At 33.8% G+C, this 13,834-nt stretch overlaps 3 protein-coding genes across 4 annotated transcripts; all 3 read right to left on the bottom strand.

Moving 5' to 3' along the window:
• Positions 1 to 334: 334 nt before the first annotated feature.
• MED19 (mediator complex subunit 19) lies at positions 335 to 3,523 on the bottom strand. Of its 2 annotated transcripts, XM_017905980.1 has the most exons (5): positions 3,475 to 3,523; positions 1,205 to 1,419; positions 970 to 1,126; positions 786 to 885; positions 335 to 703 (listed from the first exon to the last, which is right to left on the bottom strand). In XM_017905980.1, the coding sequence occupies exons 2-5, from the start codon at positions 1,389 to 1,391 to the stop codon at positions 419 to 421; spliced, it is 729 nt and encodes a 242-aa protein (XP_017761469.1). In that variant the 5' UTR covers positions 1,392 to 1,419; positions 3,475 to 3,523; the 3' UTR covers positions 335 to 418. The 2 variants fall into 2 exon arrangements, with proteins under 2 accessions (XP_017761469.1, XP_017761468.1); XM_017905979.1 differs by lacking the exon at positions 3,475 to 3,523 and having other exon boundaries at positions 1,205 to 1,597.
• On the bottom strand, positions 2,593 to 3,833 carry LOC108551699 (putative ankyrin repeat protein RF_0381). The gene is made up of 5 exons (XM_017905946.1): positions 3,693 to 3,833; positions 3,475 to 3,607; positions 3,087 to 3,357; positions 2,832 to 3,029; positions 2,593 to 2,755 (listed from the first exon to the last, which is right to left on the bottom strand). Exons 1-5 carry the CDS (start codon positions 3,831 to 3,833, stop codon positions 2,593 to 2,595), a joined length of 906 nt encoding a protein of 301 aa, XP_017761435.1.
• Positions 3,834 to 6,745: 2,912 nt separating this feature from the next.
• Positions 6,746 to 13,557, bottom strand: LOC108551708 (prohormone-2). Its single transcript, XM_017905959.1, has 9 exons — positions 13,436 to 13,557; positions 11,726 to 11,843; positions 11,559 to 11,654; positions 11,352 to 11,484; positions 11,047 to 11,256; positions 8,445 to 8,546; positions 8,300 to 8,382; positions 7,970 to 8,217; positions 6,746 to 7,825 (listed from the first exon to the last, which is right to left on the bottom strand). The coding sequence occupies exons 2-9, from the start codon at positions 11,841 to 11,843 to the stop codon at positions 7,739 to 7,741; spliced, it is 1,077 nt and encodes a 358-aa protein (XP_017761448.1). The 5' UTR covers positions 13,436 to 13,557; the 3' UTR covers positions 6,746 to 7,738.
• Positions 13,558 to 13,834: the final 277 nt, after the last annotated feature.

Raw genomic sequence — 13,834 nt, forward strand, 5'->3', positions numbered from 1 at the left:
CGATGAATTGAGTAATACATGTTGAAACATATGTATATTTTATATGTATATATGTAAATATAAATACATTCCTACTTCGTCGATTCTATGATACATGTTAATAATATACAATTCCATAAGAAAAAATTTTACATTTTTAAATACGATAAAACAAAAAAGGCACATTTTTCTATCAAAAACAAATTTTTGAAAAGCATGTTATAATGGAAATGAATATTATAATTTTAAGTTAATATAGTATAACTTTAAGTTAACTGAAAAACAACTTGATCAAAAATAATGTTTTTGTAACTTATATTCTTTCATGTGACAATTTCTGTACATGTGTGTATTTTTAACAAAGAAATTTAATTGCTCCTATTAAAATTGTGATGTTAAGTCAAAAGTTGCATACAAAAAGAAAAGGTGAGATTGAAGATCACGAATTGGAATGCTGAGATGGTGTTAAACCACCACTATGTTCAGGACTGTGTTTTTGTTTTTTTCTTTTTTTCTCTTTTTTACGTTTTTTCCTAGCTTCTTTTTCTTCATCATGTCTTTTTTGTTTTTTATGCTTTTTCTCATGGGTATCTGAACCACCAATATCTGTAGTTGTTGCCTCTTGACCACTAGGTACTTCTCCTGGTTTGTGTTTATGTTTTTTATGTTTATTTTTATGTTTCCTCTGTGGAGCTTGATTAACGTAACGATATTGCTCTGGTAGCTATAAAAATATATAAGCTTGAGTTTTGTTGAATATTTTATTTACTAAATATTTTTGTCAGAATATAGTTGGATTTACTTACAGGGCCAGGATGTAGACGAAAACCAGCTAATTGGACACTGGTCAATGGTATTAAATCTTTTCCTCCTATTGGAGGTTTTTCAATTACAGATCTTAATGAACTAAAACATAAAATTATAATATTGGGTTTGTAATGTTTTAAATATACCACCTAATATAATAAATAAAATATTATAATAATATACCTATTATCCAAGTGACCAGGTCTATCTATAATTCCAGGCAAATTCGGTAAAAATGATGAAAGTTGTTCTTTAAGTTTTTTTCCACTAAATTTGCTATAAGAATGTTCCAGCCCATAATAGGCCATCAAGTTCGTTGCCCCTGTAAGTTCACTTTCTCCTACAAAATTTTAACAAGAAATAATATATTAGTTTTATTATTATACTTTACAATTATAATATATAAATGATGATATACCAGGGGGTTCCTTCATCAAGTAAAATGGTCCACTGTGAACAATGGAAGGATTTTTACCCAGGGAAATGGTTGTTTTAAGAGTCCCTGTTGAATCTTGGCGTGAAACAACAGGGGAACGTGCACCCCTGGGTGATGACTTTGGTGAGTATTGCTCCACTTTGCTACGAAACTGATCGCCCATCATCATCCTTTGATTTTACTTCATGGCACCTTCACTACAATTAATAGGCTCTAGCAGAGAGCATGAATGACAGCTAAAACTTGTTTTGGTAAACCAATATATGTTTACACTGTGTACTAAAACATCCAAGTATAACTTGATGCTATTATAAAATATATAATGAACACATAGGTTTCATGTCATTATACATAAACATTATACAACACAGCAAGAATGGGGATAGATAATACAATAAATTATACACAAAGTCTACAATATGTTCGAAATTCTTGCGATTTCGTTTAACTTGATCTCATAAAATATATGTAATAGAATTACACGTTTGAATTATCACCGTAATCTACTCTTCCATAAATTAAATAAGATTGTGATAGTTTTATTAGCATCTTGACTCATTACTTATTTGGCTTTTTACGTAGGTTACAGTTCGTATAAAACGAAACAATTATTATCACTAACGAGACTTCACAGTTTTACTTCTTAAACTAAGAGTTAATCAAAGTTTTATGTTGTTATTGTACTTAATTATGTTCATATTGATGCAAACGTTATAGATAAACTCATGTGTGTTAAGATGTCTAAATTCATAATTTGTTCACGTATCCCCACTAGCCAACAAACTCTCTCTTTCGCGTTCATCTCTTACCGAAGCACTGATTTATTTAAATATTTTTTATGCTTTTTTGTGTTCGTATATTGTATAATACACACGGAGATTCACACTTTGTGCATAATTGTTTCTACATCAAAGCATGTACGAAACTACGTATGTATAAGATAAGAAACTATGCAAGTTAGGCTACTAGTTATGTTTGGTAGATTTGGAAAAATTAAAGAATTAGAATTTAGTAACAGAAACTACGAATTAGTGTTTCCTATTTATGTATATTTTCATTTATGATGTTCTTTTTATTGAAAAAGATATCTTTTCTTTTATATCAACAAATTTCACAACGCTTATAAACGTAAATGCTTAGAGCATATATGCATGTGAAATGTATACTTTGGGTACATTTACAACGTATATTTCGTTTATGTATTCTTTTTAATAATTATGAAAGAAGGGGAAAGTAATACAGAATTTATTTTATATTTTAATCACTTCGCTTAATTTCAATTACAATATACATATGTAGATGAACCGTATTATAATAAGGTTATGTTTTCATAATAGTATGTATGTAGATAAATTTAATTGTTCATAAAATTAATTATCCTTGATGTTTAACGTACATACTTTCAATTCCGTTAAAAATGAGTTCTCTATTAATTGCACAATTTTTAAATTACGATACATTAAAGCTACATCCATTGGTGTTTGACCAGCTCTATTCTTTCGATTCAAATCCGCTCCCTTTTCAATAAGATAACTGTTTGATTTAAAATTTAATTCATGATGTTAGATGTGAAATAAACATTTCAATATATGTATATATATTTACTAACGTGGCTAATTCTAAATTTCCTGTCATGGCTGCTATATGCAACGGTGTACGTAAACCGATAAAATCTGTTGTATTTACATCTGCTTTGTTTTGAAATAGGAAGTCAAGTATTTGCGTATCCGGTATATTCCATGTATACAAAATAGTTTCAAGAAGTAAATTTAATGAAGTTTGGTGTGGCGCGGATGAAACAGTAGCGCTGCAAGTTCAACTGCGTTAATTATATGAAAATTTTAAATCAATTATATTTATTTACCCATGGGATAAAAATAATTTAATCATGGGAAGGAAAGGTCTTCGTATAACGCTGGTGTACAAAGGACTTTCATGAAAAATATCATAAACATTCACATGAGCGCCGTTTGTTAACAATAGAGAGGCGCTTTCAATATCTTTTTGAAAAGCAGCATAATGCAAAGGATATCTTCCTAAATTATCTATGCAATTAATGGTAATATTAGTCTCAAGTAATTTCCTAATCGCATTTTTGCAGCCAAGAAAAACGGCCTTATGAAGGGACGTCAATCCTGTTCAAAAATAATAATTTTTGGTCTATTTTTAATTATCGATACTCTATATATTAATATATGGATATATTATAACGTAAATTTTAGAAAGAAAGGTTAAGAAGAAATTTAACTAACCATATATCGTTTTTGCTTCGATGTTAATAGATGGTTGATTGCAAAGCAGCTCAATAAGTTCAGCGTCATCATGTTGAATCGCAATGTGTAGAGGAGTTAGATAATCGGATCTTCTGCAATTGATATCAGCACCCTAAACAACATTGTTTACAAAATTAACATTAAAAGCACTATTACAAAATTCACTAATCATAATCGGAACTTAAAAATTGTTATACTTGAGAGAGTGCTTCTTTTGCGATAGGTACATGACGCAGAGTACACGCTAATAATAATTTCCAAGTAGCGTTATCTTTTATTGATTCTGGCCAATTTGTAGGATCGACTATAAGAATACGACGTGATGATTTGTTTTTCATTAATTATAATTTTTACTTAATAACAGAGAAATTTTAATGATATAGAAAATTTAAAGGTTGACAGTATCATAGATAAAACATAAGACAGATTTAATTTTCAATGCATTTTTGTTACTAACATATTATTAAAATGGAAAGAAGTTATGTATAATATCATATATATATTCGTAAATAATATATAATTATTCATGGATTCGAGAGTTTATAATCTTTTAAATATTATAGATTATAAAATATTAATCTTCATTTCGTATTATATTGACTCGAGGAAAACAGCAGAATTAATATAATATTTTATAATAAATATTTATTAGTATGTATGTGCTATTGATTTAGTGTCACTGATAATTTTGTTCGTTAACATAATATTGTATCAAAATAGCCAGGTTGCTTGATTAGAAACTAGTACGAGTTGTTTTTATTAAGTTGTAATCTTAGATACAGGGACTCAAATTTTAATTGTTGTTCGCATCCGAAACGATTTCTTCCAATGGCTCATATTTCATTAGATTTCATTATACAAAAATGAAACGTTCTGTAAGGTAAAGGAAGGGTAGATAAATAGTATTCCAGAATGAATGATTATAAGTAGAATATAATTATTTATTATTTTTTTGTGGTTTAGTTTCATGGCAATAATATGTTATCGTTCAATCAAAAGCACCATAAGTTTGAAAAATACTTACGATGCCGAATGATACAACACGTACATATAATCAAACGTTTACATGATGTATTTTACGTTATAATATGCATATAATATCCATTCTAAAGTAACATAGTTGACACACAGTTTCGTTTTATGCGGTTATAGTAATTCGCAAAGTCGATTAGCAATCGGTGGCATACTGTTAACATTGAAAAGGTTTTGATAGAATTTCACGTTTTTCCAAGTACGTGCTGCTACAATTTTATTGAATTTTATCCTTATTATTTTTCTTCGTAGATCACGATATTCTAATTTACGATAAATTTTTCAAGGTAAAAATACGAATACTTGTTTCTTTAAATGTTAATATTACAATTCACGATGTTACAATATATTTCCATAAAATTGACAACAAGAAGTTTTAGTAAATCTCGAAAATTCTCTTGACTTTATTTAAAATGTATTGAAAATAGTTCAAATATAAAGAAAAATTTAGGAATAATTATCAACACGATATCTCACAGCGATACTTTACTAGAATTTTTAACCAACGTTAAGTCTTTTTGTCGTTTCATTTTTTCGGCTACTTCGAAAAGGAACAAGCTTTCCGATGTTTTGACATTCATTGACAGCTCAACAACTCGTTGCTATTACCTTAAACAATATTCTGGTTGAGGGTTAATTCGTGGTGAGAATATAGTATCGTATGATTTAATCTCTTCCTTCTCCCTTCTTCGTGCTTTCTGTTTACAATTTGACAAGGTAGCAGCCACGTTCTAAATAATTTTGACTTTTCAAAAATCAATAATCGTAATCCAAATGCAATTTGGATGTTTTACAGACTAATAAAGTTTCGACATAATCGGTCTTCGTCCCCAAGGAGAAAGATGTAGTTGTAAAATATGCATAAAACGTTTAGCTTTTCGAGTAACACTTCGTTCGATCGCGAAACACTGCATCGTATCAATGAAATCCAAACCCGATTGATCGACATTCCTTTAATCATACATAATAATCGTTACTTTTCATGATCTATAACATTAATTACATGTTAATGTGTAATAAATACTGAATCTTTCCCTCTTGGTATTACTTAGTCTACGTAATTCTAATTACACGCTAAACGATCGTCAAAAATATATAGCATCGAGTCAGAAAAGATTTTTTTTTTCGTACCGATCGTTACGTGTCCGATCGATCGGTCAGTCGTTCACTAGATTTCCCTCTTCTACCGTTAAAATATCATATATTATATTATTATATACGCATTTCAAGCATATACTGATCAAACGACAAGGAACGAAAAGGAAAAATTATTCAGTCTACTCGAAACATTTGCTCTATGGAAGGCCATGTTTGGTTCGATCGAGAAGAACATTAGATGTTACTCGGTGTAATTTGTATACATACACTTACGTACTTTTTGTTTTTCTCTTTTTTTCTTTTTTTTTCCCTTAACTTTTTGTCTTTTTTTTCAATTTTTTCTCACAATGGTAAGACGATGGATTATCGGTATAATGGTGCTTCACACTTTACACTCGCAACAGAAGACGAGAATGAAAAATTTCACGCACTCGACGAATCTTAGTAATTCACAATTATTATCGTTAATAATTACAATCTGATTTCTTTTAAATTTCAATCGAATCTACGAGTGCCTTCGTTCACTCACGATGAGACACTGACAACTGCGTTCCAATAAGTTTATCGTCCGATTGGAGCTGATAAACGTGAAGGATCATAATCGAGTCGTGAAATTTTTATTTTCGAGTGTTATTTAGTCAGCCATAGAATTGAACATCATCGAGATATGCGTCGATATACTCATCAATGCTCCATTGACAATAATCGTTACAATTATACAATTTGTACACGGCTAGAAAAATTAATTGACGATCACGTTTAAAGTAAGGGGTTGAGGATTATCGATCATGTCGGCACGTCGAATATAAAGTGTGAATCCAATAGAAGATATGTTGTTATAACTCTCAACACCGACGATATCATTCGATTCAAACTGGTATTTTCAGTACTCAATATACACCGTGCTCTGGTATCTTTCATTTCGTGTATGCGTGTGTGTAACATTTTTCTCTTTGCAAGCTAAATTAACCGGATGAGATATACATATAATAGAGGTACGAGCAAGCCTGATTGAACTCTGGCCACTTTGTCTACCTCTTGTCCACATATTATACGTACATGTATATGTATTATATATATTGTATTATGTTACATATATAATTAATTATATTAAATTGTAATGCTAATACAATATAATATATATCATATATACATATACATAAATATGTACATTTATAGACACGAAACGAATGATAAAGTTACAAAATTACATCTTTCAGCCTCGTTTTTCCTTCGAAATTCGCGTGTTTTGAGAAATAATCTATCGTTCTCTAGTTACAGCTGTCGAATTAGACAACTGTCCCATATTTCGTTTCATGCCGATTACTTTTACATCTCATTCGTGGATACTATGTTTAATCATCGAGTGGTGTACTACGTCTATCTTCAACGAGCTAACTCATGGAAAAAGCTATTCGCCGTCTTGTGTTCTTTTTAATCAGTCAGAAAGTTATGAACCAAGCCTGAGAGTCATTTGATTCAAGTATCTACGATCGTTTTTAACGATTTCAGTCGTCGCGCGACTCGCCTGTGTCTGTCTCGTTTTGCGCGCGAGAATAGCCTTAAAACTGTGTACATATATAACTTCATATGTATATATAACTTCCTGCAGAAAGAAGCAAGAGTACGCTGAATTCAAAGACGCTTCTGTACTCTTGAAGGATCTTGGAAAACGTTGGCAAAAACGAAAAGAAGAAAGAAAAAGAGAAATACACGAATTTCTTCCCGGTTTCCGTTCCAACGATGTTAACCAGACGATTAAGACATTAGTTAAGAGGGCTATTGTCTCTTCAGCAGGCTCTTGTAGATAGTGAATAGTCTTTCTGAGCACCGTATTTCTTAAAGTAAAAGTAGTCTTTCTTGTTTGCCTCTCGAACACGTACCCTTATATTCATAGCAAAGATAAAATAACGAAAGGAAGAGGACGTCAGAGAGGAGATGTTCGCCAAGAAAGCGCAAAATCTGTGTTTGGTTTTCCTTGCGTATACGTGAGTCCGAAAACGTCAGTTCGTCACCCTATTTCCCGTGCTACATTAATAGAATTTTTCTCTTTCTCCATGTACGTTCTCGATAATTCCGTGTTAATCTTGTTGCTCGACGAGTTGATATTAATCTAGTAGACTAGATGATGCTGATACGGATATCCTCGCGACTGGGGACTTATTTGGAATTGAGCTGCTCCGGAATAAGGATCGTACGCCTGTAAAACGAATTAAATATCAAGATGATTTCAAATAAGGTGAGTCAAATTCACATATTATTCGATATAAAGGTATCAGTGAAATCTTTTCATAAGGAAATTTGTTTATAATGAATTACTTTTAGGGTTTCTTCAACACATTACCTGTGAGCGTTTCCTGGAGACCATAAACCTCTTCTCGGGGGCATTATAGTAGGTCTGCTGAGGATAAACTAGACCATACTGAGGGTTGCTGTACTGAGGAGCTGTATCGTATTGTTGCCCGTACTGGTTTTCGTATTGCTCGTAATAGCTGGATGGATGGGTACGAACGATTCCAATGTCTGATGGTGACAAAGTATCTACACTGTAATGGCGAGGAGGGTACACCGAAGAATCCATCCAGGGGATAACTTTACAGAATTAAAATTCGTAAAATGAAGCGTACTATTTAACCAATGACCATTCGATTGTAATATATCTCGTTAAACTTACTGTTTCGCGGATCTTCTTCTCCAAGAAGGTTGTCATCGTTATCTACGTTCTCGTATTCCTCGTTCATATATTTATGCCAGTTCCTACGAAGACATTTCGAGCGAATTACGATTCTGAATATTTACATTGTTTGCATTATTGTTACCGTTTGTGACGTGAGTTTTCCAATAGGGAGAGAAGAGTTAAAACGTCCTCCGGGTCGATATCTAATTCCCTCTTGAATCGTGATTCTTGATAAATGGGAACGCTGAAAATGTAGTCAAATAGTTTCCATCAAAATTGCCATTTTTATCGATTAATTAACGTATTTCTGGGAGAAGCAACAAAAGAATTGCTAATCAGTCTTTAGGCTCTTACTGTATTTTATTACTTAAATGTTCTGTCAGTTATTTGAGTTTGGTATTTCTGGACGGTATCGATTTTGCATCAGATCAAGTTTAAAGCGGATTTATTACACGTGACCCGATTGTACGTATACGATTATTATTAGTCTGTGTAAGAATGCGAGACATTTTGAATGGAAAAGGACGGCGAGCAAAAGTATGATACTGAAGCACCAATACGAAGAGGAGATTGCACGCGTTTGCGCTGATAGGATGTTGTCCTAGGTCAGGTCCGCCGAGCATGCTTGGTACATGCTCTGTTCCAGATGATCGATATGACGGCACAGACTAATACCATCAGCTGATTGGTTGGTCATATGCCAAAATGTTCTGATTCGTCAGGTGGTTTCATTCAGCTTTTCCATTTACTTCGTTGATACATTCACATACGACAAGTGAAAAAGGGGAAAAGTATACAACGTGAATACACTTTCAGAATTTGCTTCGAGCACAGCGGAATATTAAATGAAAAGGAACAAGCATCAATGGAATTATAACACTGGGAATCCTTTATTCTGACTAATTTTTAAATTCTGGATCTGAATATTGTGGATGGTTCATGAAAGGTGAAGAAGGAAATTATTAGAAAAGAGAAAGGAAAATTCGAAGGCATGGAAGCTAATGATTAGCAAAGAACATAACTTTGGTTTCGAGTTCCACAACGTCGGAATGTAAATTTTTGTTCTTCGAGTTTCTCCATTACACAGGCGTGTTACCAGTTGAATATAAATTCCTGGTCATGTTCGAAATTATTATTCATCTCATGGAAACTTCGACGCTGACTAGGAATCTATTCTAGTCAGCTGATTGGCTGGCGATATGTCAAGTAATAGCCAAGCATGACCTACTTTTGCTGGCTGGTTCCATTCAGCTTTTCGTGGACCCACCCCTTGGAAAACTACCCTATTGCGTCACAAGTATCGAACGTCTCGATGACTGCACCAAACCCTCCTAGTATATATGTGTGCTCATCTCTGCGCGTGTTCACACATCCACCTACGCATTCGAAAACTCGTACACGCCCACGTGAACAAGAACAGTTTATTGGAAAAATTTTCCGCTGACACAACCACTTTGTTGGACTTGTACAATTTTTTTCGGACTTAACTTTTTGCTGATACCGTATCCTTTTACAGCCATTTGTTGATTATCTTGATTATAGACAGCGGATTTTAGTTAATTTAATTATTTTATGAGATTATTTTATTTGCTTTTCCAGTTTATTACTAGGGTCAATGAAGATCTAGTAATCATTATTAATAAGACGATTTTGCTAGCGTAAACCAATTGATCGCCAAAGATACAATACCTTACATGTCAAAATGTAAAACAAATCGATTTGATCGATTATTTTAGTCACGCTCAGTCTTTAGAAGCTCGACTTTTTAAATCTTGATGAGTTCCCCTTTTTTTACATGACGGAAATTAACTAGATCGTAAATGTATTTGCGTGTATATGCGCAAAGTGAACTGTGACATTTATTTACGGGTCAGGTAATGCACACTTGTAGCTACGTTTGCGCGTAAAAATAAAAGTTTGACGTAAGGAACTTCAAAGTAATTGATCATGCTGTGACGTATCGCAGAACGTTATCGTCTACGTCATTTACTTAATGATGACGATTCTACGTAAACGTGGAACACTATAAATACCATCGATAGCCTTCGTTACAGAACTATCGACTTTCGATTTAAATCGGAACATCTAGAGGTCCCCTATGCCATCGAATGTGTATATACTCTGTTGTTAAATAAAAAAAAAAAAAAAAAAAAAAGAAAAATGTCATATTGCATTTTTTAATGATGCTTTATTTTTTTGTATAGTTCTTCATCAGAGTCTAGAAGTTATCGTGGCGAAAGTAACAAGGGGAACCGTCTCGATATTTTTCGTTGATCAACTTCGATAACGACAGCTTCTCCAAGTCGTATTGAACCGACTTGGTCGTCAAGTCGACCGCCGTTTCTACTGGGGGCAACGCCCTCGCCAGCCTCTCATCCCCATTCAGAAGAAACGTCGAAGAAAAAGAGGGATGTCCCGAGCAAGAAGGCGGGAAGGGCGAGCTTTCACAGGGGTGGGAATTACAGACGGGTTACCGAGTCGATTCACCCTGCTCAAGGCAGTCTGTTCCACAGGTGAATTCGCTCAAACACACCCTAAACTCGACTCCATGGAACGCATTCATCAGACAATAAAAGCAACATGATGCGAACTGTCTCATAAACAGCATTTATAACTTGAGAAAATTCTTGCCTACGTAAAGTGGTAAATAACGAATCAAATTGAATTTGCCTGATGAATGCTTCCAAATTTTTCTACATTTTTGAAATAATTTTAAGCATGCAATGTGACAAAATTTGACTCACCTTCTCTTCACTTGTGCCTGCACAGATTGCTGAGTAGATGTTGGGGACTGGAACAAAGTGGTTGATGGTTTCATGGTGGTTGATCCAGTAACCACTGATTTCTCAGACCTCTTCCGACGATCTTCGTTGAAATAGTATTGAGGATATGATGGAACATCCCATACTTGAGGCATCTCGTACCCCAATTTATTCACCAAGACCTTTCCATAACTGGAACAAAAACAGGAACAGAAACGGATGAGACCACTTAGTACTTGCTTATGATGTTAAATTTATAAAGGTAGCATATTTTGAAGGATACTTACTCGTAATTCTTATCATATGGAGAAAAGGAATCACGATCGTAGAGAGCATTGTTAGGTGCATTAGAATGAGAAGGCTTCTCTTCTTCGGCAAGGGCTGCTTTTAGTCCGCCTAGTCCTGATGAAGCTAGAGTTCCTTAAAGATTAAGAAAATCATTATAAATCAGAATATTAAAAATTACATTATTTGTATAATATTTAAATATTTACTCTTTTCTGCAGTTGAGGAGTAAGATGCGCTCGGACTGTTCTCTCCTTGACGATTCTGTTGGTTCCCAAACATTATCATTTCCTGTGCTCGTTTAGCTAAAAACAAAACATGTTCCTATGTAAGTTATTGATCTTATTTTATTTTAGAAGAAGACAATATGCCTTACGTTTTGGTCTCATCGTTTGTTCAGTCTTTTTTGTGTCTTCTGCCAGATTCGTTGGCAAAGATTGGGATATTACCAGGAGGGAGCATAAAGTTAATAAGCATATCCAGGCATACGTCATCTGAAAAAATTAATTCTTACATTGCCCATTTAAATCCCGATTAAGAAATCTGTGGGATTTATTAGGAGGATAAGGGTAAAGATCTTTTTATTAATTATGCATAAAAGTTTCCTGACTCTTTGATTAAATGTGAAATTGATGAAAAGTGCTGTTCGAAGGATATGGTTGCTATAATGTGTTCCCTCTGTGTACAGGTCGAAGTTTACACTCTCCTCGCAAGTGCGGGTAAACGAAGATAGCAGGTCACTACGAAAGAAGCTTAAATGTCACATAATGCGAAATGTCAGGAATCTATTTCCATAGCATGTAAAAAATTAACGGGCATATATGACGGAAGTTCCATAAGAGATTGTAAATGTTTTTACCACTTTGTGAAAATCTAAACTCAAACGGATGATAAATCCTTCTCTTGAAGGACTGTTAGCAAGTCTGGACTAACTAAGGAATTTAGTTTGCACTTTATAATACATAAATAGTAGGATTATTTTGCGTGAAGTGAAATTAATTGTAGCTTGTCATTTATTAATACGTTACACGAAAGGGAAACATTAGACGTTGGAAATTCTGTGGTCTTGACAATGTTAATAATTTAATTCCAACTACACTGCAACATACACGCAATTGGCTTACCTCGATGCAAGGGGGTTGCAGCTAATTAGACATGCAATTAACTAAATCTCAACAGAGGCGGTGGTGGCTTCGAGCTCATAATCGACTGTTCGTAATGGACATTCCATTAGTTCGAAATGTCAGAGTTCAAAGAGATGTTTTAATTACATACCCATGATTAATATTATTTCATATTAATACGAAAATAACGTGAAAGATTTAATTCGCTCGTTTACATTATTTTTCTATTTAATTCCTTTTCATTTTGAAACATTCATTTAAAAAATATTACATATATGTATAGCTAGTAATAACTATTCGCAGAGCTTAGTACATATAAATATATATAAAAGTTCATGATTCGACACTAGTGATAGCATTAAGCAATTAAAGCTGGCCAGGACATAAAGCTGAACCGGATATAGTAGACCCAGAAATCACACACTTGTTGCGTCTAGAAATACTATAGTCATTTATCGCGTTTGTATACGCGTCTATGCAACTCGCAATTAAAAATACATTTCATTCACTGTGCTTTCATTGACAAATCCAGACGCACATAAGGCATCAATATTACCTGCCCCGATAAAATATGTTTTAACAACCGTTTCAAGATTTACCATTGAAATATGAAAGCAATACAAATTCGGAACGCATTGCTATTTGAGTATATTTTCAAATAACTACAAAACATGTACGCGTGTCGAACAAATGTTCACTGAAACTTAAAGCCAGACTAATTTTCTATCTTTAGAACCGAAAGCTCAAGGAAATACAGTTATATCGCTGATAAGAAATCTTCGTGACCAGTCTCTATTCTTACTTTCTATTTATACCAGAGCAATTTTAGCGAGTCTTTATCTCACGAAAGTTGGTCAATTAAATCGATCGAAGGATAACCATTATAATTAGAATTTTGTTCAAGCAGGATTATTCGTACTTGAAAAGGAAAATTATAATTATTAAAAGAGATATTCTTTCACCTTTCTTAATGTGGACTATTCTCTTCGTTCTAGGTTTCGGATCAGTCTTCGACTCCTTTTTATAAGAGTGATTCTTCAAAGGATGCAGCAGAGAACTAGCGAGTTCGGCTGGCCGAAGTAGAATGAACGTTGGAGCTGAACAGGACGACTAGAAAACTGGCAGAGGGTACGGTCGATCAACCACCCCCACCTTGGTGAACGAGCACCCCTACCCTGAAAGCAACCCCTACCGCGTCTCTACGAAGTGATATGACGTACACACACTCACGGCTATATGGATGTTCTACACAGAACATGTACACACACCCCTATTGTGCTACGAAATACATCTGCCCACGCGATGACCTGAGCAGATCCTCAGGCTATCTTTGAAATCTTCTCTTATGTCGCATCTTGGCC

Source organism: Eufriesea mexicana, unplaced genomic scaffold (genome assembly GCF_001483705.2).
Source record: "Eufriesea mexicana isolate 0111107269 unplaced genomic scaffold, ASM148370v2 scaffold5017, whole genome shotgun sequence".
Classification (NCBI taxonomy): Eukaryota; Metazoa; Arthropoda; class Insecta; order Hymenoptera; family Apidae; genus Eufriesea; species Eufriesea mexicana.